Source organism: Phasianus colchicus, chromosome 3 (genome assembly GCF_987193195.1).
Source record: "Phasianus colchicus chromosome 3, bPhaCol1.hap1.1, whole genome shotgun sequence".
NCBI lineage: Eukaryota > Metazoa > Chordata > Aves > Galliformes > Phasianidae > Phasianus > Phasianus colchicus.
In genome coordinates, this window is record NC_143438.1 from 36,369,276 (window position 1) to 36,396,072 (window position 26,797).

Consider the following 26,797-nt stretch of genomic DNA (forward strand, 5'->3'; position numbering starts at 1 on the left):
TGAAGGGGAGACAAAGCTGAAATAACAGTCGGTGAATCCCCCCCCATTTGCATGGAAATCAGTGCAGAGATAACGCTGTCTCATGAAGAAAAGAAGCAGGCACTTATCTCTTCCAGCCACATCCTCAGCTGACTACAAGCTGCTTATTAGGGCAGATCCCAAACCCCATCTTCCAGCACTGGTGCCACCTCCCATCCCCACCTTTGTTTGCGGATCCCATGTTGATGTATCATGCTGGGTGCTGCCATGAGTATTCCCATCCAGATTATGCTTTTTTCCCCCCCAGCCTTGTCTGTGCAGCCCCCTGGGCTGAGAGGCATCACCACTCCAACCACTTCCCACTGTGGAGCGTGGTTAGTATGCGAGAGACAGTCACCATTTCTCACTGCCAGAAAGGAAGTTTGGGAGACAGCCCTCCCCATGGGATTTTCAGGTCACTGAGCTCAGGAAAGAGAACATAAGAAGGGATTTCCCAAAGCAAAAGCCTCCCAGTAGAACAGAATCATTAAGGCTGGAAAAGACCTCTAAGACCATCTATTCCAACCAAAAACCCACCCCACCATGCTCACTGACCACGTCCCTCAGTGCCACATCCATGGCTCCTGAACACCTCCATAGATGGTGACCCCACCACCTCTCTGGGCAGCCTGTGCCACTGCCTCACCGCTCTGTCAGAGAATAACTATTTCCTAATATTCAACCAGAAGCATCATTGTATTTACAGGAATTTCTTGTCCACCTCCCTTCTAGGCCCCTTCACCAGCACTGCCTTGCAGATCACCACGAGACCTCCCTTTTGCATTTCTTCACCCAGTTTAGATGCTGGTTTTGGGCCCTTCAGTGCACGAACAACACTGGGGAACTCCCAGCAGGTGTCAGGGACCAGCAGGCATCAACCCAACAGCCCCAGCCAAAGCTGGCACTGCTCTGCATCCCCTTTCACAGCCCCATCAGGACAAACTGGGCACCTCTAGCCTTGGAGCATGGATTGGAGCACGAGACAATGCAACAGAAGAGCACATCCATCCCCACACCCATCTGTTAAGCAGTGTACCATATGCAGCAGCAGTGAGTACCAATGGTGAATTCCAATGCTGAGCAGCACAGGGCTATGGTGGATGGGCTGCACTAATCCCTGATCATCTCAGGCTGGCTCAGCTGCTGCTGGAGAGAGGAGGAATGTAACATGATTGCTGTTTTCATGGTAAGAAGCAGATATTTACTGTTGTTACTGCTCAACAGGGAACAGTTCAAAACACTCAAGAACCATCATCCAAACTTCAGATTGCTTTAGCAGGGAGGGGGGAAACAATCCTAATGGCATCATGTAGGGCTGTTTGAGTTCACATGGCCACAGTCTTCCCCAGCTGCGTATGGCACTGGCAATATTCAATGGCAAAGCATGAAAACCACCTTGAGGAGTAGGAGAGACCACAGCAGCCCCATCTGAGAGAGCTTCTTCTTGCTCTTTGCCCAAGAAGGGATGGAGGAGATGCAGATCCCACTGCAGGTACTGTTGCCACTCTCCTTCCAGGCCTTGCCTTCCAGACAGATGGGTGAGCTGGAGGCTGCCAGGGCTCTGCCCTCAGCGTAGGGCAGGTGGTCTGGATGGCTGATGAGCAGGACAGCAAGTTCCAATGGGAGAAATACTCAGCAGCTGGAAGTGAGACTCTCATTATTATTTTTATTAATACCAAAAATCTTGCTGTTCAGTAAGTTTTCTTAAATTCACAGAGCCAGCAGATCAGGCAACCCTTCTTGAATACTACTCTTGCAAAATAGTCTTGTTCACATTGTATGTGAGTAACAATTGAAGCAGGCTGGGTTTTAGATGCAGAATTTCAAACCAGTGTGAAGCCCACAGCACGTGGGTTTGAAAACCTAGGCTTTAGGACCTGTTTTCTACAGCCTCCTGCCTTACTATAGAGATGCAAAGCTTTGGCATAAAAAAAGCATCTGGACAATGCTCTCATATGCACAGTATGATTTTTGGGTGATGCTGTGTGGAGCCAGGCCAGAGGAACAGACTTTTCACCACAAGGAGAAAAGGAGGACACTGTTTTTGTCTTAACTGCACACTTGTTCTATCTGACACTATGCTATCATTCAACGAGGAGAAGCTGTCAGACCAAAACCAGTGCTATAAAAACGAGGAGCTCAATTTCAGTTGTAAAATCATTTTTATTGTTACAAATATACATATGAATAAAATCCCTTCAACCTGTAATGTAAGTGGATACCTGTGAAACCTGTGCCCCTTCCCCAAAAGCAGAAATGTTTTTACAGAAGTCCAACTATGGTTCTCATAGAATTACACATTGAAAGGAAGCTAATATGCAGACAGAACCGAAGAAGGTCTCTAGAAAACACCAATATTAATAAAATTTCCATTGCCCTCATTCCAACCAACTATATACATTAATACATGAACGTGGAAGCATAACAAGATTATATGTCATTCAGATCCTTCTCCTTTGTGCTTTTTGACAGTACACAAATGTAAGCGCTGCAGCTTTATGTACAGTACAAGAACAGGAAGAAAGAAGCTCCCTATGGGAGAATGTAAAAACCATACCCAAGCATTTAATATATATAATCTATACAAATTATTTTATTAGTGTGCTCTTAATATAATTACAATGTGCAATTGCATACCGCAAGAATATATTTATAGGTAAGTCACGTGCAGATTTGACACATTTACATTCAGCAGTACAACACATTACCTGCTGTACAGTGTACGAGCGTAAGACAGTGTCCAGTTAATTTGCTTTGCTTCCCCAGCGCCCCAGTGCAGGGCATTCTTTGTAGCTGCTTTGGAGGGAAATTCAAGTAGAATACATGAAAAGATTGCTGGCTTTAGCAAAGGCATGGGAAGGAATGCCTGAATGGGACAGAACAGAAATTAAGGGCCAAATCAACACCAACTGATTGTAGTGGGAATCGCATCTGGAAGATCAGCTTCTCTGCGTGGGGATGTACCTGTGGTGGTAGAGCAGCTGGCTGGAAGGGCTGTTGATTGCTGTACCCTGACTGTTATAAAAGCTCTCGCACTACAATCGCTAAACAAAAATAAAATCTTTATCTGCCTCTTCGCCAGAGTCACTGGACTTGCTTCCCTGATGGCCGTCTTTACTTAAGGACCTCTGCTTCAGCTCCTGGAACTCGTGGGACTGGTGCCCAGGGCTTCTTTTGGCAGCTGTGCAAAACACAGAAATGGGTCTTAGTAACAACTGCAGAAAGGAGGAGAGGAAAAAAGTCATTCCTGCATAATGCACCTGCTCCCACTCCCGCAGTATTCACTTGGACAGGTGGGAGTAGTATAGATCCACGAATTCAACCCAAAAGAAGGTGAGAGACAGGGAGAGAAGGAAAAAAATGAAGTGAACTCCAGCCCAGTGGTGGCTGACGAGCAGACGAACCTGAAATACAAAACTCGGTACACCTCAGTGTGACACAAACAGACATTACAGTTAGAAAAGGCCTGGAGGCTTCCTTCTCATCACATCACAAGCAAACAGAGCACCTGGATTACAGACAATGCCCTCCTGACCGCATGGGTGCCTTGGCAGGACCCTCCTCAGAGCAGCAGAGTGCAGCCTGGACCCTGCTCCTCAAACAGACACTGAGCCTGACCTGCAGCTCTCTCAGCTGGGAGCATGGCTGTGTCTCAGCAGGGCAGAAAGCTGGACGGCCCCGTTTCTGTTTGTCTAAAAGCAGACAGCACTTGTTCTGTTTGCCTAGCACAATAAATCTGAGGAAGGTCAGCGGTTTCCCCCTAAACCTATAAACTTTGAAATGGAATAGAAAAAAACGGTTTTAAACCATCGTTAAGACCTCTGATCGGGTAAGTGGTCTGAAATTTCTATGGAAACAAGAGTTTTATTATGCACAGCAACGGGAGCAAGGTTATGCAAGGGCTGATGCCTACAGAACCCTCACGCTTCCCATCAAAACGAACCTTTACAGAGATGGCAAACCTCTAGCGTGTCTTTACTGCACCTTTTCCCCTGGATTAGGCCATGGAGCCACCCAGGTATGCCAGAAAGCTCCATCTGGCTTTATCTGGCATCCAGTTCTGCATCTCTGCAATGTGAGAGCAGAAGGGACACATCGACACATCCAACACTCATCCTATGGGACCCACACCTTGCATACACGGTGCATTTCTGACCCAAGCAGCCCTCCCAACTCCACAATACCTTTTTCCTCATGTGTGCTAGCCAAAACGTGGGATGAAATAAGAGCTAGAAATTATACAATCATTGCTTTCTTATCCCTGCTTTGCAAACTGGGAGAGAAGAGGATTTTGAGCAAATTCTCTTAAAGCTATTTAACTTTTCAAAGATGCCTAAAGTCTATTTAAAAATAGAGCAAAATAACATATAAAGTAAAATAACAGGTTAGGTCTTTCCACCTTCCCAAACACCACTGCTTTTCAAAGAAATAGGTGCCCTGTGGCTCTGAATCATTCCTGATAATTCTACCTGCAAGTAATTACATGGCTGTTGTTTGAGCCTCCATTCACTCTTCAAATAAAACCCAGAACACATGCTGCAGCAGCTGTCTGTATTTATGGTCTAATTAAACAAGATGGGAAGTTTGCCCCCAAAACGCCTGAAAAATATGTTGGGCACTTAAGTCCATATATGCAAGCAGGCTGATGCCATCAGAGTGGACCTCAGACATAGCCCTCATGAAACCACACCAAGGCAGCTTGCAGAGATCTGAAGCAGCATCTCAGCTTTTGAAACTTATTTTTTTGGAGAGCTACTTAAGAATTACTAAAATAATTTGGTTGTGATGGTGAAAAGAGGTTCCAAATTTGAGCTAAGTTTGGTTCCACAATGTGATCAGCAAATCAGAAAATCTGGACTGAGGACAGAGAGGGGCAGATGGGATGGTTCTTTCCTTTTCCTCACAACAGGATAGAATGAATAATGGGAAATATATAGAAGGAATACACAATGTCTTATAAATAGAAGAACTATGAGTAAATGAATTGCATAAGATACTCAAATAACTCATTAAAAGGCTGCAGAAAAAAGTAATTTTGAATCACTGTTTGAACAAGCTAGTTACAAGGTACGGAGAAGCATGGAAACATAAACCATTTGGGAACAGGAGTTTTTACATTTTAAAAACACATAGTTCAACCAACCGTTTTTATATTTTACTGAATGAGCTTACTGTAAGTCCAAGGTGCTTTTCAAGAGGTGCAGCACACTGTTGGGTTTGGGTTCCTATGGATTTTATTTTTATTTTTGTTTATGCCAGCTGAAAACAACATGCTGTATCAAAATAAGCTGATTTTCCCTGTTCTCAAATGGTTGTGAGACAGTGCAGAAGCTGGCACTAACAATAGTCAGGATGAAATATGTTTTGAAATTCTTTAGTGCACGCATCATAGAATCACAGACTGGCTCGGGTTGGTTGGAAGGGACCTTAAAGCCCAACCAGTTCCAGCTCCCTGCTGTGGGCAGGGTTGCCACTCAGTAGATCAGGTTGCAGGAAGATGATGAACGTCTCATGGGACTTTCACCCTTCTCACACTTCACTGACAGAGCAGCACCCTTTCAACTCTTTGCTACCACAGCATCTTAGCAATTGTTAATGCCAGCTGCCAAGCACCATCTGGATGAAAAATGAAATTGGAAACTGCTAACCAGAAGCTGGCTGAGCTTTCCTCAGCCCAAGCACACTGCCTTCCTCTTCTGCACTGGCAGAGCACTGCCCCGAAGTGGGTCCCCCTCCTCCAGGCGGCTTGGCACAGTCAGGGTCTGCAGCTCTTTTTTGACCTTCTCCTGTTCGCTCTAGCAGGGAAACGGATCCGTTTATACCCCATACACAGAAAGTATTAAGTAGCATAAATAATTTCAATTTGTCATCCCACCTAATCAATCACTCAAAGAGCAGCAATCGATATGCCAGATGCTCGCTTAAATCTAGTCTGGCTATTTGTTGGTAACTGCAGCCTGACCTTACAGATAGTCTGTGCAAAGAAGTGCATTTGGGGATTGCCCCATGCAGTAGAATTAAATCATTCACATAAAGCATTTTTATAATTAAATATCATGTAATCTGCTCCTTTCTTTTGCAGTAGCTATAATTTTGTTTATGAACTTAGGTGGATTTGCAGTGATTTACCAGTTGCAGAAATAAATTGTGCATGCTAGTGTGAAAGGAAGCAGAATGCAAGGAAGGAGGAATGACCAAAAGTAGGATGGTAAAAAAGAGAAAGTTAACTTGACAAAGAATAAAAACCAAAAGAGACAGAATTCAGTCTTTTCCAAACATCTCTATGCAAAGCATAGCAACTACATAAAGATTCAGAAACACAATGTTAGTCATTCCAAGCTATTGTTAATAAAATTCTTACAGTGCAGCAGCAGCAACTAGAATACTGTTTCAGCTTGGATGTAGGCAAAGTGTAAGTGAGCAAAGAGGGAGGAAGGCAGCATCCAACCCCTCTTCTACAAGGATTTGTATAATGAGCTAACAAATTTTAAAAATAAAGTGACTCCCATTTTGTATATAATAGTCACAAACTACAGAAACTTATAAAATCTGGGCTGTGTTGGAGGTTGCTGTAATTCAAAAGGATTGTAGTTTCAATCCTGTATTTCCTCCTTCTCCAGTGTCTCCTCTCATGACGAGGAGACTTAAAAGAGATAGAGCACAGCAATGGTGAAACCAATGTCACATGAAACACATCTGCAACAAGTCCCACTACACTGGGTATCTCCAGATATGCAGCAGCAAGTTCTCTCTCTGATGAAAAGCTGACCAGGAAACAAGGGCTTTAGGACATGCATTTATCAGAGAGCAACTGAAAGAGTCAAGTGTGGCAAGAGCCTTTGATTGCTACCATTCTAAGCATGATGGCACCAGTTGAGTAAAGCCTGGTCCCTAAGCTGTGCCTCAGTTCACCTGTCTCAGTGCAGGCTCCGATGGGACTAAAGGCAGGATTAATACCAGGCTCCTCCCATCAGTGGGTAACAGTGAACTCTGTGGGCCGCACAACTGCTCCTTTCTCACAACCCAGTGTGATGTATCTGCCCTGACTCATCTGCCACATCCCATCCTGCAGAGAAGTGCTGGCAGAGCGCGAATGGGCACCCCTTTGTCTCACAGCTTATGCGATTTTTCCAGTTCCATCCTTTTCCAGGATGCGATGGGAATCACCTTGAGCTGGAAATGTGACTCATCTTTCTCAAGGACAGTTCAAAGAATGGAGGTCTCACCCTCAGATTTCAGTGTTGTCTTTGTGCCAGCTAACACCATGCTGAACAATAGTTCTGTGACTATTTCTCCATGTCCTATGCTTTTGAAGGAAGCCTTAGCTCTTTTGAGAGCCAACTGCAAGGCAAGGGAATGCATCAGTAAAAGAAGAAATCCAGAGTGCACATGAAAAGCAGCAAAGAGATGCCAGCAATCCATTATTGTGGGTAAATAGTGTGGTAATAGTACCAAACATTGCCTGGACACACATACTGCCCAAGTGTGAGGTAAGTCCAGTCATATGCATTAACACACACACAGAGCCAGCTGGAAAGGAAGAGTTGGGGCTGCTCCCCTGCAACTTTACTGATCAACAGAGCTACATTTCACATTGTTATCTGTGACCAACACCAATCAGCACCTTGAGTCAGACCAAACTAAAACACAACATACATAACACAAACATCCCTTAATTGTTCAGCTACATCATAAGTAACAAGAAATTCATCTTTCACTTGGTTTGATGAAACAAAGAACACATAGAGCACCAACCCATGGGTGGAGAAGGGGTGGGAAGACATGACTAGATACACCCCTCCTTCCTCTTTTTTCCTCAAAATGAGTAAGTATCTTCCCTTCTAAGAGCAATCAGATCAGGGAACAATGAAAGGCATGCTGGACCAACAGTTATACCAACACTCCTACCTTCTTGAGAAAATGATCTGACTGTGGGGCTGCTCTGACCATCCTTTTCTTTATCAGAGGGAACTTTCTTCAGCACAGGTGGAAGCAGGGCAACTTTTGGTGAGCTGGGACCAGAGGGAGACTCTGGAGCATCCTCTGTGAAAATCATGAACAAAAGGCGAGAGGTTATATTTGCTCTGTAGCTCACAGAAGGGACACCTTCATGATGGGACCAAAGTCCAACACAACATAAAACAAAGAAACAGCTAGAATCTGTATTGGAAAAAGAAGGAATTGGGTATTTACATTATGTTAACAGACCATATGATGGCCCTCAGTCCAGATAAAAGAATATTTATAGCCAAAGATAAGACATCAACTCCAGTATTTTTAACAGGTGTTACTACAGTAGCACAAATAGAAAACTGAGCTTCATGCAAAACATAAGCATACAATTTGTAAAAAAAAATAGCTGAAAACAATTTTGGATGGATTTTTGGAAATATTTTGTAGATTTAGACTAGATGTTAGGAAGAAATTCTTTACTGTGAGGGTGGTGAGACACTGGAACAGGTTGCTCAGTGAAGTTGTGGATGCCCCCTCCCTGGAAGCATTGAAGGCCAGGCTGGATGGGGCTTCGAGCAACCTGGTCTAGAGGGAGGTGTCCCTACTTATAGCAGGGGGTTGGAACTACGTGATCTTAAAGGTCTCTTCCAATCCAAAACATTCTATGATTCTACTCTATAATACTTGTATAAATTTGGAACACAAGTTAACCCAGCTGCATTTTGGAAATTAATAGGAATCTATCCTACTGTTAACACAAATTGGTCATCACGAAGGAGTCAATCTTGTTAATTTCAGCAAATGAAAGTGATGAACTTCCAAATGCAACTCAGTCTGAACAGATGCAGTAATTCTCAAGACCTCCCCATGCCTGTGAGGCCAGGTGCTTTGGGAAACTTGGTATCAACATCAAGCTCTGCGTATGAGCACTGTGCTTGGCAAACACAGCTATATGTTTCAGAAATAAAGCTGATATATCTCGTGCTTTACCAAGGAATCACTTTCAGACTTTGATGATTTAAAGACATTTGAGCTGTACTCTGTTGCCCTCAGATTACTTAGCAAAAATTTGCTATCATTACTCCAGTCACATCACTATAAACAACAGCAGGAGCAAGAATGCAAATAGGATTATTGTTTGGCATCATCATCACATCACCTATGTGACCTTAGCTAGCAAGTCAATATAAGTACTATGAAAGAAATCAGACTGCAGCAGAGACGATGCTGCTTTTGCTGCCACCCGAGGAGCTGGCTTATTACTAGCAAATATTAATTGCTTTCTGTAGTAAGTCCGCAGCAGGCTCCTCTCTGCAGGAAATATGAACTGGTAGAAACAGATAGCTTAGGTCAGTTCGATACAAGATATTTTGAGATAACTGCTGCCTATTTTATAGATCAAACATCATGAAATAAGCAATGCCTTTCTATTGTATTCATCTTTACAAGTATTTCACCCAACAATTCTATGACCATTTTTGAAATGACCAATAAAACAAAGCCATCTGCAACCTGAAGGTGATTCCGTACTTGAACAACAGTCCACCCACTAGTGTGCAAAGACAGGTTAAACAATGTCAAGCACACATTAAGGCAAAGAAGAGGCTTTAACATCCGTTTGCTCTCTGTCCCCCTCAGATATGTAATCTTTCTCAGGTCATTGGTAAGTATGGGAAAAGCCTAGAGGCAATGCTCACATTCTTAAATTAGCAGCAATAAGTTCCATTTGCTACAGCCATGAGGAGAGTCAATAGCTAGCATTTAATTCCTCTAAACTGCAATGGAAACTATACTTTTGGAAGAGGGAGTTGTGTCATCAGCCTGTTAAATAGCAGTCAGTGTATAGACGATCTGTTTCATGATATTGGAAATATTCAGGTAATATCTAGGTGGGAGGCTGGGACAGAGCAGAAGTTAATAAATAACCATTCAGCTGGCAGTCTAGCAGGGCTGTAAAATCACAGCTACAGTTAATTCCAATCAAACATAATAAGGAAAGAATCACAGGCAAAATGAGGGAAAAGAGTGAGAAACAGTTGTTTGAACTAATTATTAACAGGCATTCACTCAGGGAGCTAAGAGCCAAAAAACCCCAAGGGCTTCAGTATTTAGAGTCAGGTGCTCAAAGAAAACAGTATTGCCAGCACAATTACAACGGGTTTTCATTCTGAAGCAGATCTCTGAGCATTCCTAAGAGAGCAGGCTAACTCAGAACAGCTCTGTCAGCGTTTCCACTGGTTCTGCTCAGATTTTACTGTCACAGGGCTAAACCATTTAAAATAACTGCATTTGAATTATGGCAAGAGGGAGATGGAAAAGAAGGAAGCAGGTCAAGAGCTAGTGCCTGAGGAGTCCATCTGCATTTAACTTCTGTTCAGAAAGCAGCCCTGGGTGTCTACTCCAGGGCCCACAGAAACTCCCCTCAGAAGTACCTAGCAGCTCCTCACCAGTGCGAGAGGCAGAGCGTGGTTTCTGTGGCACCGTGGGCCGTCCTGCCAGGCTGGGCTTCGCTGACTGCAGTGGGGGTTTGGGGCTGGTTGGTGTATTGGAAGAACTTCTTGCCTTTGCCACAGCTTCTGCCTTTGGTTCAGCTTTCGCATTTTTTTCAGATGATGCTGAGATAGAGTCACCTTTATTGGAGGCAAACCGGCTCTCTGGAAGGGTCTGTGGGAGTTTAGGCACTAAAATAAACAGACACATAAATTACAGTCTCCTGCACCGTGGAATGTTCAGCGTACATGTACACTTATGTAGAAAACACCTTTACTAGTTCACATATTCATAGATATATTCATACACACAGAGCCTTGCAGCATTGGTAAGGTGACTCCTAGTATTTTAAAATCACCACAAGAAGAGCACCTAAACCCATCAATTCTTACATGTGCTAACATAAATCAATTGCCTCATAGGTGACGACATCTCCAGTCCTTTTAATACATTTGGATCGATGGCTGGCTGGACCTCATTCTCCCTTTATCATTCTGGGAGCAGATGGGATGGCCTACCTGCTGAGGAAGCAGCAATGGATCAGTAGAAAAGGCAGCCTTTGGCTGATTTGTGCCTCTACAGACAAAAGGTTGGCTGTCCAAAATCAACAGAAAAATCCTGGCCCAGAAAATAAATCTGGAACATGCGGTCAGCAGGCTACATCTTCTTATTTGTTGCTTTAGCAAGCTCTGAAGAGATTTTGAAACTCAGAGGAGACCAAAATATTCTTTAGTTAATATTTTGACTGATTTAACAACCCTGTATATGAACAATGGTTTCTATGCATTAGCAAGTTTATCAACATACTATCCCAAACAAAGATCAAAGTATTTATGCATAAAACTACATTCACTTCCAAGGCATAAATCAGTTCTGTTCAGCTGTGCCAGTTGGTAGAAAGCCTGTTGGACATTAAGTTGCAAGCAAGCAAAATGCTTGCCCTACTTTTCTACTTTGAGGAGGATGAAAGCTTTTATGTAGCAGGTATATCAATAATTCTGAAATGTGTGTGCTAGCTTGGGACATTCAACAGTCATCTCGTCTTTATTCTCAGGAACAAAATGACAGACTAACTGAAATGTAGACTGGTTGCCTTGGTACCTGGCAAAGCCACAATCTGCTCATACTTGACCTACCTACCTGCTATTCCCATTCAGAAATCCTGCTTGTTTACAGGAGTGCTGAGCACAGCCATTTCAAAAGCAATGAGAGGAGAGTGTTGGATATAGTTTGTTGCAAGCCGACATCCAAAAATTTTTTCCAGTCTACAAAGCTGTTTTTCAGCCCAGCTAGAGCTAAACTCCAGCTAATCAGAGGAGCTTTGTGCTTGCATACATATTTATCTATAGTTTTCCTGTAGCAACATCCAGCAATTTTTCCATTACCTTTCTTTCTTGCCTTGCTAACCCCAGGCCTGCTAATATTATTAGAACCCAGTAAATTAAAATAAATTAACCAAAAACAAACTGTAGCTACAACAGTGAAGAGCAGCCTCAGGGAGCTCTCAAGCAAGAGTGACAAAGAAAGAACTGACAGCTGGAGGGCAGAAGGAAGGGGCATGCACAGTGCAGTGAGGTGGGGTGAAAAGTGCCATATACAGAGAAAAGGACTAGCGAAAAATTGGGGTCAGACACCCACAGCTATTCTAATATCCCAAGTATATGCAATTCTGGCTCCTCTGATTTGTTTGACAGTATCAGGAGACAAACACAGTATGAACAGTACTTCTCAAAAGACAAGCAGGCTGACCTATGGTCACTGATTTATAGTTTGCTTTAACATGCTGTGCACAAGCTGCCTTTTAAAACCAGCTTTATAAAGATAGAAATACTTATAACTGATTTCTGAAGTGCTCAACCAAGCTGCCCACTTTTGGATTTAGATTTCAGCCCAGTCTATGCGCCCAGCAATGAGGCACTTCTCTTGCACCAAGAGGATATGTGTATTTAGACACTGCCATTTCAAGACTATAGCCTGACAAGGGCCTTTGGCCAGTGCAAAGAAGGACTAGCCACAAAGCGAAATGCTGCTGTAAGCACTGAGTTTATTTATGTTATTTTGTGCATGTGGGCTGCATCCCAGGGCCTCTACAACTCTGCAAATCGCTCTAGCTTTGTTCATGTCAGCTAAAGCCTGGGAAGAGCTAGTGTCCATTGGCTATGAGAAGTCTCTTCAAAGAGCCCAAAGCCAGGACTAGAAGAGCAGTTACACTGACTACTGTTAACCTTGCAGACTAGTCATGCTGAAGCCCACAGATGAATTCAGAAGCTTCAATTCTATGCATGAAGACATTTTTGCTGGCTCTTGGGTTCAGCTTCAGCTTTGGCATCTCTATTGCAAATCAGGACTCTTTGGAAGGAGTCCCAGGAACATCCTGAGTCCTTTCCATTCTTTGGGATGTGTAGCACAAGTGTAAAGCAATGAGCTATCAACACAGACCTTGAGCTGGCTTCACAAGAAGCGCTGTCAAACACAGTACAAACATGAGCTTGTTTCTGATGCTGTTCACTTACCGTAACTTCATATTTTGCTTAAGCAATTGTTAGGTGTGCAATTTGGAGAGCAAAGTGTGATACTGAGTTTAGGTTTTCCATTTTCTAAAGTTTATAACAAGAGTCCCAGACTGTACCTGTACCACTTCCATCCAGTCGTTCTGAGCTCACTGCTGCATCAGAAGGCTCCTTGGAAGGTGTGTCATTCCCAAGTTTCTGCAAGAGTGAGAAAACCTCTTGCATTAATAACAGACCTTCAATCAATGTAACTCTATACTTCTGTTAGGAAAAAAAGTGCTACAAGGCAGAGAAAGTAGCGCTAGTATCTTTCAGTGGATGCACTTCTTTGTTTCTCTTTCATGTCCTGGAAAGGACATGAAGTTCAAGGTGGGAAGTAAACTGAGTTGATCAAGTATACATACAAGCGTCTAGCAAAGCTGCAATTACACCCTGCCTCCTATGTGATGGGCCTGCTAACATACAGGAGTTAAAACTAGGTGGTCAGGTAATGGAGCTGAAACTAAGAAAGTCTTTTCTCCGAAGACAGCTCCAGATTTTAAAAATTACACCGTCAGGTTTAAAAGAAAAAGTCATTTTCTGAATATCTGTATTCTGAATTTAAGACTGCTGGATGGATTTTATGCTCCTCCACATACAAAAAAACCCTGTATATTTTAGATAAGCTTGCAACTCCAGAAGCAGCAACACCCATGTATTTACAAGATTCCTTTAAAAACAAATAAATGTTACGTATTACAAGGGCTGTTGGATGTTCCCTTCTCTAAAAAAAAAAAAACCCAGTCTAGAGCATTGTACTTCTACAAGCTTTTCATATTACATCATCTGTATGTTAAAAACTATGTGCAAGCATAACAAATTGTTTTCCCATCAAGAGCATTCTAGAAACATAATCTTCAAATAATAATTTGAAGAGTTAAGAGTCATAAGCTATGTTGCCTTTACAGGCAAAGTAATGACCCATCCAAAGCTTGCAGGAACATTAAGCTATTGGGAGGCTAAGTGAAAGCTCCAGTTTTTTAATTCCTGTTTCTTGTCTGCCATTGATATGTTGTCTGCTCCTCATTTGCTACTCCCCATTTACTTGTTCTTTCTTCCACATCTTGGTAAACAAAATACTGATTGAGAAATAAATTACCAACACTTTCTTAATATTTATCTACTGAATTATATTTAGAGTGCTTTAGGACAATATGGAAACTAATTTCACTGGAACTCCTTCCTCCTTCCACTTATGGGACTGCTAGGGAAATATGTACTGAGGCCAAGTACAAAAGCAGTGTTGGCACTTAGTGTGGCACTTAAAGGTGCAGTAAGGATGTCAGTGTGTTTGGCTAGCTACCATACACACACTGCAAACTGCTTGCAGTCCTGAGACAACACAGAACACTTACTGCTAAAATTTACTCTGATAAGTCGTCAATCATTTCAGGTACATGCAGGCAAATTTACCATCCAGATAAATAATGAAGCTCTACTTTTAGAAGGAATGTATGCAGAGTTGGGAAATACTGATGATGCGTACATAAACAGGTTGCATATGAGCTCGGTTTGCTCTTAGGTCTTGCTTGAGGTATTTAAAAATTCAGTCTGTAAACACTAGATGGAGCTAAAAGACCTTGTTAGGTATGCACAGCAGTAACCCTCATTGCACATATTTATCTAGCAATTCTCACATTGTATTCTAAGCAAAAGAAAACAAAAAAGCATTTACCATCTTTCCATCTACTGTGCACCTGCTCATCACTTGTATCTGTAACAAGACTGCAGGAGGGTATGAATAAAATAGTAAATACCTTCTGGCTTTGTTTTCACGTAAAATAGCTCAGAATATAAGCAGCCATCTGCACCTTAAAGGAAAATATAATTTTCTATCATGCTAGAATTCTGATAAATTTGAAGATACTGGGGAAGTTGGTGCCATATATCTCCTAAGTAATTTAACAGCAATGGGATGCTTTCATCTGTGGCTCAATCATCAAAATACTTTATATTTTTCAGCTTTATGAATGCCATGAATAAAAGTGCAAAACCGAACCATTTGCTATGGCAGTCTAGGATAAAGTATGCAAAAAATTCTTTTGAACAGTAGTTCAATTTGGTATGGTCTGGACAACATTAAGAAGCAAGCCAGTGCCCCGCTGTGTGTAAGATTCAGCTTTCTTGTCATTATAAAGAAAAAAAAAACAAAACTGAGACACATCAACTTTTAAAAAACACAACAAAAATATGACCAATAACCTCTTAAAAAAAATCCAAATAGGTTATTTTCTTAAAAGTTTCCTATATTCATACATCAACAACAAAAAGAGAGCAAGAAACCAATGACAAACATGAAAGGGGCATTTCTTTCCCCCCCCCCCCCAAAATGAGGAAAAAAGCATAACGTGAAAAGTATAATAATACTGGGAAAAGGTAACAGCTTTCCTTTTTGAGAAACAAAATTCGAGTTTTCCATCAGTGGTAGAAAAGCTAATCAATGGAAGTAGATGTACACTCATAGACAACCTCAAATGCATCATCCCAGATGTGACCAACTTCAGATGACAGGTATTAAGAAATTGAAAAGCACCAAGCACACACTTCATGCAATTGTAAAAAACTATATTAGCTGGAGTAAATCTATTGTTTGTTGTGGCAGACTGTAACACTTTTATTTACAATCATAGGATCTTAATTGAAAACCTGGTGTCTTAGAAATCAATTAGACTGTTCATGGGCACTATGCAGCACATTTAGAAAGGTGGGAATTGGTCATTTCCTTAGAGACACAATTTTTATGCTGAGGGTCACTTTAGCAAGCCATAGGTCTCTGCTTTAACTTGAATTTGCTTATTACAAGACCACAGGATTTGCAGCAATCGTTCAGCCATCACAGCAAATAATGTAAGAGTGAGAAGAAAGGCAAAAATGACAACTGAATGTCTTACTCAGACATGGTAAGACAATAGTGTAGGATTTTAAAAAGATGAAAATGAGGGCAAAGCTTACACCTGAGCTTTGCCATAAAATAACATCTTCCAAGTCATGGTGCGGTAATGGTGGGGAGTAGTGGTGGGGAATGGATAGCAATGAGTGCCCTGCGTGCTCAAGAATAAGAGAGGAATACAAATTACTGATCCTTTGGTAATTTTAGAATGTGCCAATTACAGTTGGGTGCTGTACAGCAGAGGCTGACAGTAGAGAATTTCAAAGGAAAATGGGCATCAAGTAAAATAGTTTGGCACAAAAACCTTTGGAGTAATGTGAGGATATTCCCACATGAAAATAATGGGGAGGGTTTTTTTTGTTGTTGTTTGTTTTTTTAAATATGATTATTTTCTTTGAGAGTTAGTATTTAAAATACAGAAGTCCAAGTCATGAAAATAAATCAAAGAGCACACACAGTAAACAGCCTTTCCTAGCTTTAGTTAAAACATGCATCTATTATACATGAACAAATCACAGGTCACATAGAGTGAATACAAACTGTGCTAGTTTGGGTGCTAGTTGCCCCCAAAGTACTCTGTAATACATGCAAACAATTGTGTCCTTTCTGCTCCTGTGTTGGCAGGACATCAAGTGCAATAGCTGATGCTGCCTCCCCAGCATGAGGAGAGAAAGTGCAGGCTTAAGGACATGTCTTCTATATGTGCAGCCTGGCCCTTGGCCAGGGCACTCATGTTCAATCACAGCAACACAGAGCAATTCTTTTGCAGGAGAACTCTGCAATCCCTGGCAGAAAACTGGAATGATATGACAAGGCCCAATCCCTGTATCCCCTCCACTGAAGACACCTATTTTTTGTTCATTTTTTTTTATAACTCAAGAGAAATCAAATTGCCTTCACCTTCTGAGCAGAGGCTGCTCTCTTCTCCTGCTTGGCTTTCATTTCTGCGAGAAGTCCGCTGCCCATCACCTGCACGCCATACCTCCGGCCTCCTTGCGGGCTTCCTTTGCTGTCACCTCTTTCAGCCTTTGCAGCATCGTCTGGCTGCATCTCCTCCAGTGAGTCCGGCGTCTTTAACTCTTCAGATCGTTCTGTACCACCATTCTGCTCTGCAGATTTTAGCTCCTTCTTACTTGAGTCCACCGCTTGACTTTTTGAAGCAACCTTGGGTGAGGAGGGCTCCTCAGCCACCATTACAGTCTGAGGACGTTCAGATTTGGAGCCTCTTGATTTGATTAAGTTAAGGAAGCCACTCTTCCTTGAGTCCCTTTTCTTCTTCTCATCACCTGCTTCACTGGGCTCACTGCTCTCTGAACTTTTAGTCGATGGTCTCCTAATAAAAGACATGGACGTTTTAATCTCTTTTTCCTTTCCCTCCCCAATCTGTTCTCAACAGTACAAAATGACTTCTCCTGGGCAGAGCCAACCTTTTATATGATGTATATGATGTATATGTTGCTGGAGGCTCAGATTAAATTAAAACCTGAACAATTAACATTAGTCATACTGTCTTGAGAATTCCTGGACCAGCCTTGTGCGTGGAACAGTAGCAGCCATGTCATTTGCACTGTGTACCTGTCTGTTTCCAACACCAGTGAGGTGTTGCTTCAGCTCAGCTCTGCCTCACCTGTTTACGCACATACAATTTCACACTGTTCTGTTTCCAGAGAATGTCACCTCTAGTTTTGATCTACCTGTAGTTATAAGGAGGATAACTGATCCAAACACACAACTTGCAGAGGCTTTGGGGGGAACAAAGAATTAGTTGGTAGAGCTGTCTTCTCTTAGAAAGGAACATAGAGACAACATCTTTATAATGTAGATGCTCATCCTCAGAAACAAAACCCAACAAAACTTAATTAAAAACAAAAACAAAAAAACCCAAGAAAACATACAAAAAAAAAAAAACCAACAAAAAAGCAGTCAAAACCAAACCAAACAAAAACCCCAAATGCTGTTAAGACTTTCCCAGGCACCTTACAGGCAGAGTATTCATGCTTAAGGGATAGCTGAGTTCATTACATTTCTGCTTATGAGCACCTCAACTGGAAAGACCCATCAATAAAGCAAATGGAGACAGCTCATGAGAACAAAGATCCATGAGTCAAGCCCATGGCCAGGGATGCGCACACAAAGATAGTGAGAGATCATGGAGACATCTGAAATGAACAGCTAGTGGGAGCCCAAGGGAAACACTGTAGGATGCTGTTAGTCTGCCAGTATCCTGAATTTAACCTGGTAATCCTGGTTAATTCAAAGCTACCATGATCTTACCAGTACACATAGAATATCACACATGGCTTTCCATGTCACTACACATTTTTGTAACACGCCAGTTTTAAAACATTTGCTTTTCCTGACACAGTTACCTATCAGTTAATGCCTACCATTTCCCTTAACGGATGTCACAGACAATACAGAAGAGGTAGTTTCAAGTTGCCCAGAGTTTCTCATTTATTTATATAAGCATTTTTGTGTGTATATGTGCAAACCTGCATTGGTGCACAAACTTCTAGCTGCATGGTTCTGTAAACATACAACCAGCCATACAGAATTATATAAGCTACTTTTTTCCCTCTATACAAAGCTGAAAGAGATATGTCTTTCAGACAAATTTACTGAAATCTGGAATGTTTAAACTGCTTAAAAATATTTAACATGTATTTCTAAAACAGCATATATATAGTGTCATCTTTCACAATCCTGTTTGTGCCTGATCAGTCCTGTCTACATAGACACACCTGTGTGTGTACTATTGGCAATGGAAGGATGAGCTGCAATAAATACACTGCTTTGCTTTAGTTCTAATGGGCTTTGCTGACAAGTAACATTGAGTTAGCTAAGTTATAAACATACCCACTAGTCAGTAATCCACACCAAATGGTAAATTGAGGCAATTCATTTCCAAGTAGTCATTTTTAAGGCAGGGTAATTTAATTCACTGTATTATCGTAGACTAACAAGGCATTTTCTGGCTTTGCCTGGATATTGAGAACAGAATTCAAAAACAACTTTTGAGTAGAATGGATAATTTCCAAGCTAGTAGTATAGATTAAAAAAAATAAATTAAAAAGCAACAACAAACCGCATGAAGTGAACTTACTTTGAATCCATTTTTGTGACTTTCTTTGTGAAAAATTCATCCACACCTTCATCTACTCTTCCCATGAGGCCATTCTGTTCACCATCTGGAGGCACTCCAGCAGATACCTGACAAAAGAAAATTCTCTATAGCATAAAATAACCGACACGTTTTTGTTTATATGATAATTACTAAGAATCAAGATGTTATTTAAGTCATGCACTGTCAACCAGACCTCAGTGCAAAAGAAGCACCTCCAAAATTCTCCCTTTACTCAGGCCAGTTGAGGCACTACAGTAAATGCAAAGCAACAGAGGCAAGCTGGATCACAGCTGGATACTGCATGAGGTCAGGAATCAAATGCCTTTTGCTCTTGAGAATAGATCACACATTTAGATAGAAACAAAATAAGCAGCTAAGAAATCTGTGCATTTAAGTGATCACCTGACAACTGTTTGTTACTCTGTTTTCTCCCTCTCTCTAAATGTTCATTTCAGTATAAACCCTGACAGAACTAAAAAATCTTTCCTTTGCCCATCCACCCCAAGTTAAAAGTTTACATTTATTCCCTCTTGGCTTCCAGGCTAGGATATCTTACAAAGAACAAATCATTTTTCCAGCAAAGCTAGAAAAGTACAGCTGCAATCATCTGAGATCCACTACAATAAGAAACGGAAATAATGGCAACAGGAAACAAACAATCCCCCAACCATTTGTTCTGTTTGGACACGAAGTCAGAAAGTTTGGCTAAGAAAATTGTGACTTATAAAGTGAAAAACAAAATTGACTGAAACTTCTGATACATATCAATCAGTGTGGATCTGAGACTGTGCCTTTTACACCTCCAATGCTTCTCCAAACTACTGCTTTCTGTAGCATCAAAGGGGCAAAAACATCAGCAAATCAATTCTGCAAACAATGACAGACTCTACTTGTGATTCTAGCCTTGAACATTTGGCTGTTAGAAAGCATGAAGCAAACATCTTAAGTCTTCTGCATTTTTGTTTAGACTTATTATTAAGGTCAGAACTAGCGAGGTCCATAAAAAAGGCAGAGACAAAAGATTTTAAGCTAGAAAAGTTCCTTTCAATTTCTGCAACTAATTAAACTCCTATTTCCTAACTAACTCAACGCAGAGGAGCATTCTGACATGACACTGCATTGTCATGGAAAGTAGCACTTCCTTGTTACAAGAAATAAGCTTTTTGTTTTCATTGAGCAAGACATCTTATGTTCTGGTCATCAACCTACCAGCCTATCAGCACTTGCTCTCCCACGACCATATTCCTTCCCCACCCCTACGCTTATGGCACAGGATGCACTAAGTTCAAATGAAAAGCAAGTTTAGCAATTTGGAAAATATGTGCATTCTGCAGAATTGGAATCAGAAGAAGTAAACACAGATGTGTTTTCCCTACAATGTCAAGACCAGTATGTCCTCCTGCTACCTCTATCTTTCCTTGTAAAGCACAAGGGAATGGAAAATTGGCTTGGATATCCCCCTCCCCTCCCGCTTGAAGGCTTCACCACTTCCAAGTGGTGCAAAAGAGTTGCCTGATGAGATCTTTCCCAGCAATAAGGAGATTTTCAAGGATTCTCTCCTCTGACACTCCCAAGGCAGAGATGAAGCCACAGACATTCATTACTAGGCAACATAATTCAGAGAAACAACAGCCGCCCCTTGATAAGGGTTATTTTATCACCTCAGTTCTGCTCTGTTGCCATGAGATAACTCTGTAACTCCTTCAGATCTGTCCTTACATTCCCTGAGGATATACCATCAGAGAAATAAATCTTCATTGATGTGGTATGCCAAGGAAATGGAACTGTGGGAACCCCACACATGTATACTTGGGTTCACACCAATGCCTTTTATAGACAGACAGTGCTCTGTTTTGCTTTTCTAAGGCAAGCTCCAGCATGAAAAGCAGATCTGTGACTATGCAGATTTGTTGGACCAAACATCATCTTTAGTTAGGGAGCTGTGGGAAGCTGGGTGTCACAGGGTAGCACCTCTGAGAGCTGATAGAAATAGGAATTCATGCCAAGTTATCAAGTCCTAAAGCAGGCAGAAAAGAAAGGATTAAGACTTAACAAATCCTTACAATATAACTGAAAAGTCTCATGGCATTTTGTGTGTTCCCAGCAAAAGGTGCACATGCTATCAGAAAATGCTTCCACTAAAAAACAAAATCAAATAAGGATAAAAGCTATCCTGGGTTTAGGTTGTTTCAAACAAGACAAAAAGCTTCTAATAGGAATTATACACCTAAATACGTGAATACCAGAAGAAGAATCAAGAAGTTTGTCATAGCCTTTAAAGGCTATAGTTTTAAAAATTTAATATTCATCGTCATTTCTTCACAAGAACTGACTCATGGCAAAAAGCAATCAACAGACAGTATCATCAGCAATACTTCAATACAGACTTACTGCTGCTTGGCTGGGCTGCTGTTTTTTATTCCTTTTGGGCCTTAACTTTGTAAAGTGTTCAAGTTTTCTCCCTTCTTCTGATGGCAACTCTGAAATGAATCCAGAAGTTCGTTTGTCTGGCCTGCTGGAAGGAAATGGTGGGTCTTCTATATGGATAGGTACTTCTTCCAGTGCTTTATCTAGATCAAATTCCATTTCTAAGAGAAATCAAAACTTTCTAATTAGGCTTAACATGCTATTACAAAAATTAAAAAGACAATGCCATTCCTCTCTTTTCTGGATAACAGTTATAAACGCGTACACAGAACGTACTCAGCCACAACACGTTTGTGAGCAGACAGAGCATTATGTGCAGACATTTAGTACCAAACACACTAGAAGATTCCCAGAACAAAGCAAACAACATGGGCCTCAAATGCAATCCAGAGGGAGGGACGGTCTTCTGTGCTTTTGAATAAAGAACTACCTAGAAGAATCTCAGCAAGCAAAGAAGTAAAAATGGGTTATGAAATTCTCACTTACCAAAAGCTCTGGACACCGGCCGGAGCATTCTACTGTGAATACTTTTCCTTTTTGATTTAGGAGTCATCTACCAATATAAAACAAAGGCAAATAACTTCAATGGACAGAAGAAATGACAATGAACAGTTTTTCCCTTCTACACAGCAAATCTCTTCTCAAGATCTGATTGGGTTTAATATCATGAAGGAAAAGGTTTTTTTCCTCCCCTTCTCAAACATCTGTAACATTTTCTATATTGACATTGAAAGTGAACCAGGGAGGCAGTTATTCTTCACATTAAAATCTCAGATTGTAAACAGGATGATCATCTGAATTGTTCAAGCATTAACTCATTGATCCTCAAATGTACAATAAGGTAATTATTAATACCTCACCTTTGAGTTCAGGATCACGAGGCACAGACAACTGAAGTAATTACTGTGTCCTCTACTGCATGGTTCATGACAACACCAGGGATGGTTCTCCTACTTGTTTTGGATTTTGTTTTCAATATGAAATATGCCTGCTCAGCTAGCAATGTACTACTGAGAATGATTAAAGTGCCTGTGCCTCTGGATACAATCATAGAGCTCACCAAGCATCCCCAGGAAAATACAGTGTTGGAGCACATAGTCCTTCTTCAAAATACTGGAAATACCATGCCAGGGTTAGCAGTATCTCCACTAACCACATGACTCCCCTGCACTTTAGATATCCTAATGTATGGAGTTATCTTGGTGTACATTCAAGGTATTTACTGAAAATTATATGCTGTTACTCTTCTCACCTTCACATTACCCAAAAAAAGGAATGTATTAACTTCAGAGCACAAATGCCCAGACTTCAGACCTACTTTTGTTATTTTTTGAAGAAAGTCACCCTTATTTTCTTGCCTGAATTCTTCCAAAAGGTCTTGCAAGGCCAGACTTTTTTGCTACAGGAAAGTGTGTGTCAATTTTGAGCCTCTTAACATAGCTCAACATTGTAAGAGTTTAGAAAGAAAAGCTAAGCTGCATGTTTTTTAAGGAATTAATTTAAAATGATATGGCTCTTGAAAAGATGGGCTTTCTTTCTGGTAGTCAGTCATACATGCTGGCTGTAGAGACATTTGTTCACTTCCACTTATTTTCTAGTCCTACCGAATGGTTTCACATCTGGGCTATCAGTCAGGAAGCTGGATTTTGTTATGGCTCATAACTCATAAATAGAATTGATAATCAAGTTTAGCTTGATCAGTTTTATGAGAGAGAAAAGGAATAGCTGGCTTTAAAACATCAGACATCATGAACTGCTTAAGTGTTTATTAGTTTTTCTTTAAGGAAAGTTCAGTGCCTACACTCACATGTACTGAATTTATATTCCCATCTGAAGTAGCTAGGCGGATTATTAAGTCACTACTCATATGCTCAGATTTATGACAAATTTTTAGAAAGAGGAAAGGTATTACAGATCTTCTTAAGGTCAGAAAAGGGCCACCAGACTACAGAGTGGGCAGTGATAGCACTGTCTGAGCAACAGAGCTGTTCTTTTACTGCAACAAACATCACTGGGAAAACCAGCTGGAGCTGGTTTCCACATCTATATTTGACAAGCAATAAAAATTAAAACCATTTCATGATCAGACAGGAAATAGATTGCCATCTGAGCAGGCTTACCATGATTTTAATGAGAATGAAAAGTGCTATTGCATCAAAGGGTCAGGTACTATTCTGTGAGCTACCAGTAAACCAAAAGCAAAGTTTATGCTATGACTCTGTACTAAGTGCCTGGAGAGGTGCAGAACTTTTTAGCCAAAATTGCAGTGCATTGTCCAAGGGCTAGGCAGCTGGATGGCCTCTGAAGGGTGCATATCAGCAGGTGCCTCTCTAGATCAAGGGAAGCTCATGAGCTGCTCTCATCCAAACCTGGAAGAGCCAAAGGCATTTGCACCTCATGCAGTGATGAGCTTAAGTAACTCAACATTCAGGGGACAGCAATCAACAGTCACTATGAGCTACTTTTCCAGCTGCAGTCTATTTCTCATGTTAACGTATATTTGCATGCATTTTGGCCTGCTTGCCACTTTTTCTTGTGGTACAACTGGAAATCACATCAATGTAATGCAGCAAATCATAAGCTCAAGGTCAAAAAAGAAGACAGGCAACAAGGTTAATAGGAAGCTTCTTATAACTCAGTAATTGTGCAGCCAGCGGTCAGAGTGCTCTCAGATGAACACAGACAAGCTGAGAGCCCTGCCATGGCCCAGGGCACCAACTTGCCCAGGGCAAGTTTTGAGGTTCCCGTGCAGTGACTTGAACACTCCAAAATATTCCTGACAGCCAGGAATAGGATCCTGGAATCATCAAATCATACAAGGCTTGGGTTGTAAGGGATCCCACGGATCATCATGTTCCAACCCCCCTGCCACAGGCAGTGCTACAATCTCCAGATCTGGTACTAGATCAGGTTGCCCAGTGTCCCAATCCAACCTGGTCTTGAACACCTCCATGAACAGAGCATCCACAACCTGTCTGGGCAGCCTGTTCCAGCATCTCATCACTCTCTCTGTAAAGAACTTCCCCTGACATCCTGTCTAAACCTTCCCTCCTTGACCTTAAAATCATTCCTCCCTGTCCTATCAATAACTACCTGAGTAAAAAGTTGATTCCCCTCCTTTTTAAAAACCCCTTTTTAAATACTGGAAGGGTGCAATGAGGTCTCCTTGCAGCCTTCTCCAGATTAAACAAGCCCAGCTCCCTCAGCCTGTCTTTTAGGGGAGGTATGCCAGCCCTTTTATCATCTTCATAGATGATTTAATCTTCTCAGATAAGAAAATGCCCCTGGATGACCCTGCAGAGCTTGAGCTGATGATCATACCTCAGTCTCTTGGTCAGTGCTAGAACTTCCCTCCACCTTGGCATGATCCATCAGCAGCTTGGTTGCTGGGGATAAAGGCAGAGAGATAGAGATACCTCCCACAGGCTTTAACAGCATGAATAACAGCTCTACGTACATTTTATTGGAAAACCTTCTGTTTTCCAGCCAGTTTAGGAAGTGCACAGATGAAAGGCTTCTTGCCAAGTGATCTTTCTAGATTGCACGCAGAGCAAAATGGGTCAAAGTATTAATATAAATAGGCCATTGTGCTCTTTCTACAAAATATTAGACTTAATCTCAGCTTAATATCTCAGATGCTGTGCAGCATGCTACATCAGCACAGCACAGCACATCTCACTGCCAGAGAAGATGGCTGAACTCCCAGGGATAGATCTCACCCTCTTCCCATCACTGAGGGAAGCAGCTCAGGTTTGCCAGTTGCACACCTTGTGTCTTCACACTACCTTCCACCCCACAAACACAGCTCAGCTCAGCTTTCCTGCCTCACATTTCAATCATCGCAGTGTTAGTATCAACTTCCTGTCCTCAAATTCATCCACACCTTCTAGTGACTTTCTATAAGAGCATACCATTTTGTTTTTCCTTGTTTTGCCTGCTTTTCTGTAAGCAGGCTGTAGGCCTGCCTAACACAAGAGCTAAAAAGATGAGTATTTTCAGTTTCTTGGAAGACCTTGTGGAAGTCTGCATGCACTTGTGCCACAGCACTCTCTGGAGATTGCTCCATGAAAGTACCCTTCAGCCATACACAGGGGTCAGCAAGTCTCCACCATAATCTCAAATAAAGGCCAGGTTAGAGCTAGGCAGTCTCGTGTGTCCAAGCTACATTTCAGCTCCCAGGTTCTCTTCTTAGACAGATCAATTTTCCAGACTGCCTCTTCTCACTCCCTCCCTCACAAAAATATCTGAGAGCTATATTACAAAATGTGGAAGAACAGCAGTGTCTTGGGAATTAAAAACAACTAAAATCACATTTTAAATGCTTGAAGCTTTGTTTCCAATGCTAGAAAACAATGTGCCTTTAGCAGCAGCATGGTCTTAAACACTCTACATTCTTTGACTATACAAATAGTGAAATTACTCTCAGTGCTCAGGAATGTGCTCATTTCCATTTTTCTTCCCTCACCCTCCAGAATTATTTATATTCAATCCTTTTAGATACATGGATGCTTCATAACTCTCCTATCGTTTTCTTTTCAAAAGAACAAATTAAAACAAATTAATGAACAACTTCTCGCTTCCTCTTGATACTCAGCTCCCCAACCTGTCTCCCCTCATTCCTCCTTCCTGCCAAACTACGCATGGAATTTCAGCTCTCAGAATGCATTAAGGGTGACAGCAGCTGAGAAGAACATTCAAAAGCTCAAAGTGATTAAATCAGACAAAGAAAACAGAACTGGCCAAACTCAGAGATAACCCATGACATCTCTTCCACCTGAAACCTGCTATGTCAAGGAAATTCTCACTCAAGCTCATTTTCAAGCCATTGTTTCATCAAGCTGCGTGATGTTTGAATATAAAACCCAAGCAATAGATTTTGTTTCTGAGCAGTAATGGTGCTTTGCTCTCATCAGCACTCTGCTTGGTTTGGTCTCCAAGCCAAGGGATGCTTTAAACTCAGACACTGTGCTAGCTGAATCTTCCTGTAAAATCAAATCTCATCGCTGAACTGCTGTCTATTTCTCTCTATAAGTGCAGATGGATGGCACTAGAATCTCCCAGGAGACTAACACAGCAGTACAGAGACAAATGGAGCACAAAAATGCATACAGGTAGGCCAGAAACAGCAGAGCTAAAAAAAATACTTACACTTGTACAGCAGAGAGTCTCCATGCAGCAAAAAAGAAAGAAAAAAGAATATGAATGGGGAAGACAAAGCAATAGCAGTTCTCAGGAAAGGAGGCAAAACCAGAAGTTACCAAAATAAAGAAAAACTAAAGCCAAAACACTTAAAAGTCTCAGCAGGAAAGGTGACATGCAAGAATGAGGTAAAAAATCTTTTGCATT

The 26,797-nt window shown here is 41.5% G+C and overlaps 1 protein-coding gene across 3 annotated transcripts in view; it reads right to left on the reverse strand.

Annotated features, from left to right (window-relative positions):
• Positions 1 to 2,161: 2,161 nt before the first annotated feature.
• CARMIL1 (capping protein regulator and myosin 1 linker 1) overlaps positions 2,162 to 26,797 on the reverse strand; it is a 173,359-nt gene continuing 148,723 nt past the window's right edge. For 2 of the 3 annotated variants that reach the window (XM_090137292.1, XM_090137293.1), the window contains exons 31-39: positions 21,938 to 22,004; positions 21,416 to 21,612; positions 19,004 to 19,110; positions 16,801 to 17,233; positions 13,091 to 13,169; positions 10,419 to 10,652; positions 7,927 to 8,061; positions 5,667 to 5,813; positions 2,162 to 3,199 (exon numbers count right to left, since the gene is read on the reverse strand). In XM_090137292.1, coding sequence (XP_089993418.1) covers positions 3,063 to 3,199; positions 5,667 to 5,813; positions 7,927 to 8,061; positions 10,419 to 10,652; positions 13,091 to 13,169; positions 16,801 to 17,233; positions 19,004 to 19,110; positions 21,416 to 21,612; positions 21,938 to 22,004 — 1,536 coding nt within the window. In that variant the 3' untranslated portion in view covers positions 2,162 to 3,062. The remainder of the gene's footprint in view (positions 3,200 to 5,666; positions 5,814 to 7,926; positions 8,062 to 10,418; positions 10,653 to 13,090; positions 13,170 to 16,800; positions 17,234 to 19,003; positions 19,111 to 21,415; positions 21,613 to 21,937; positions 22,005 to 26,797) is intronic. The other variant, XM_031589066.2, reaches the window with a different exon arrangement.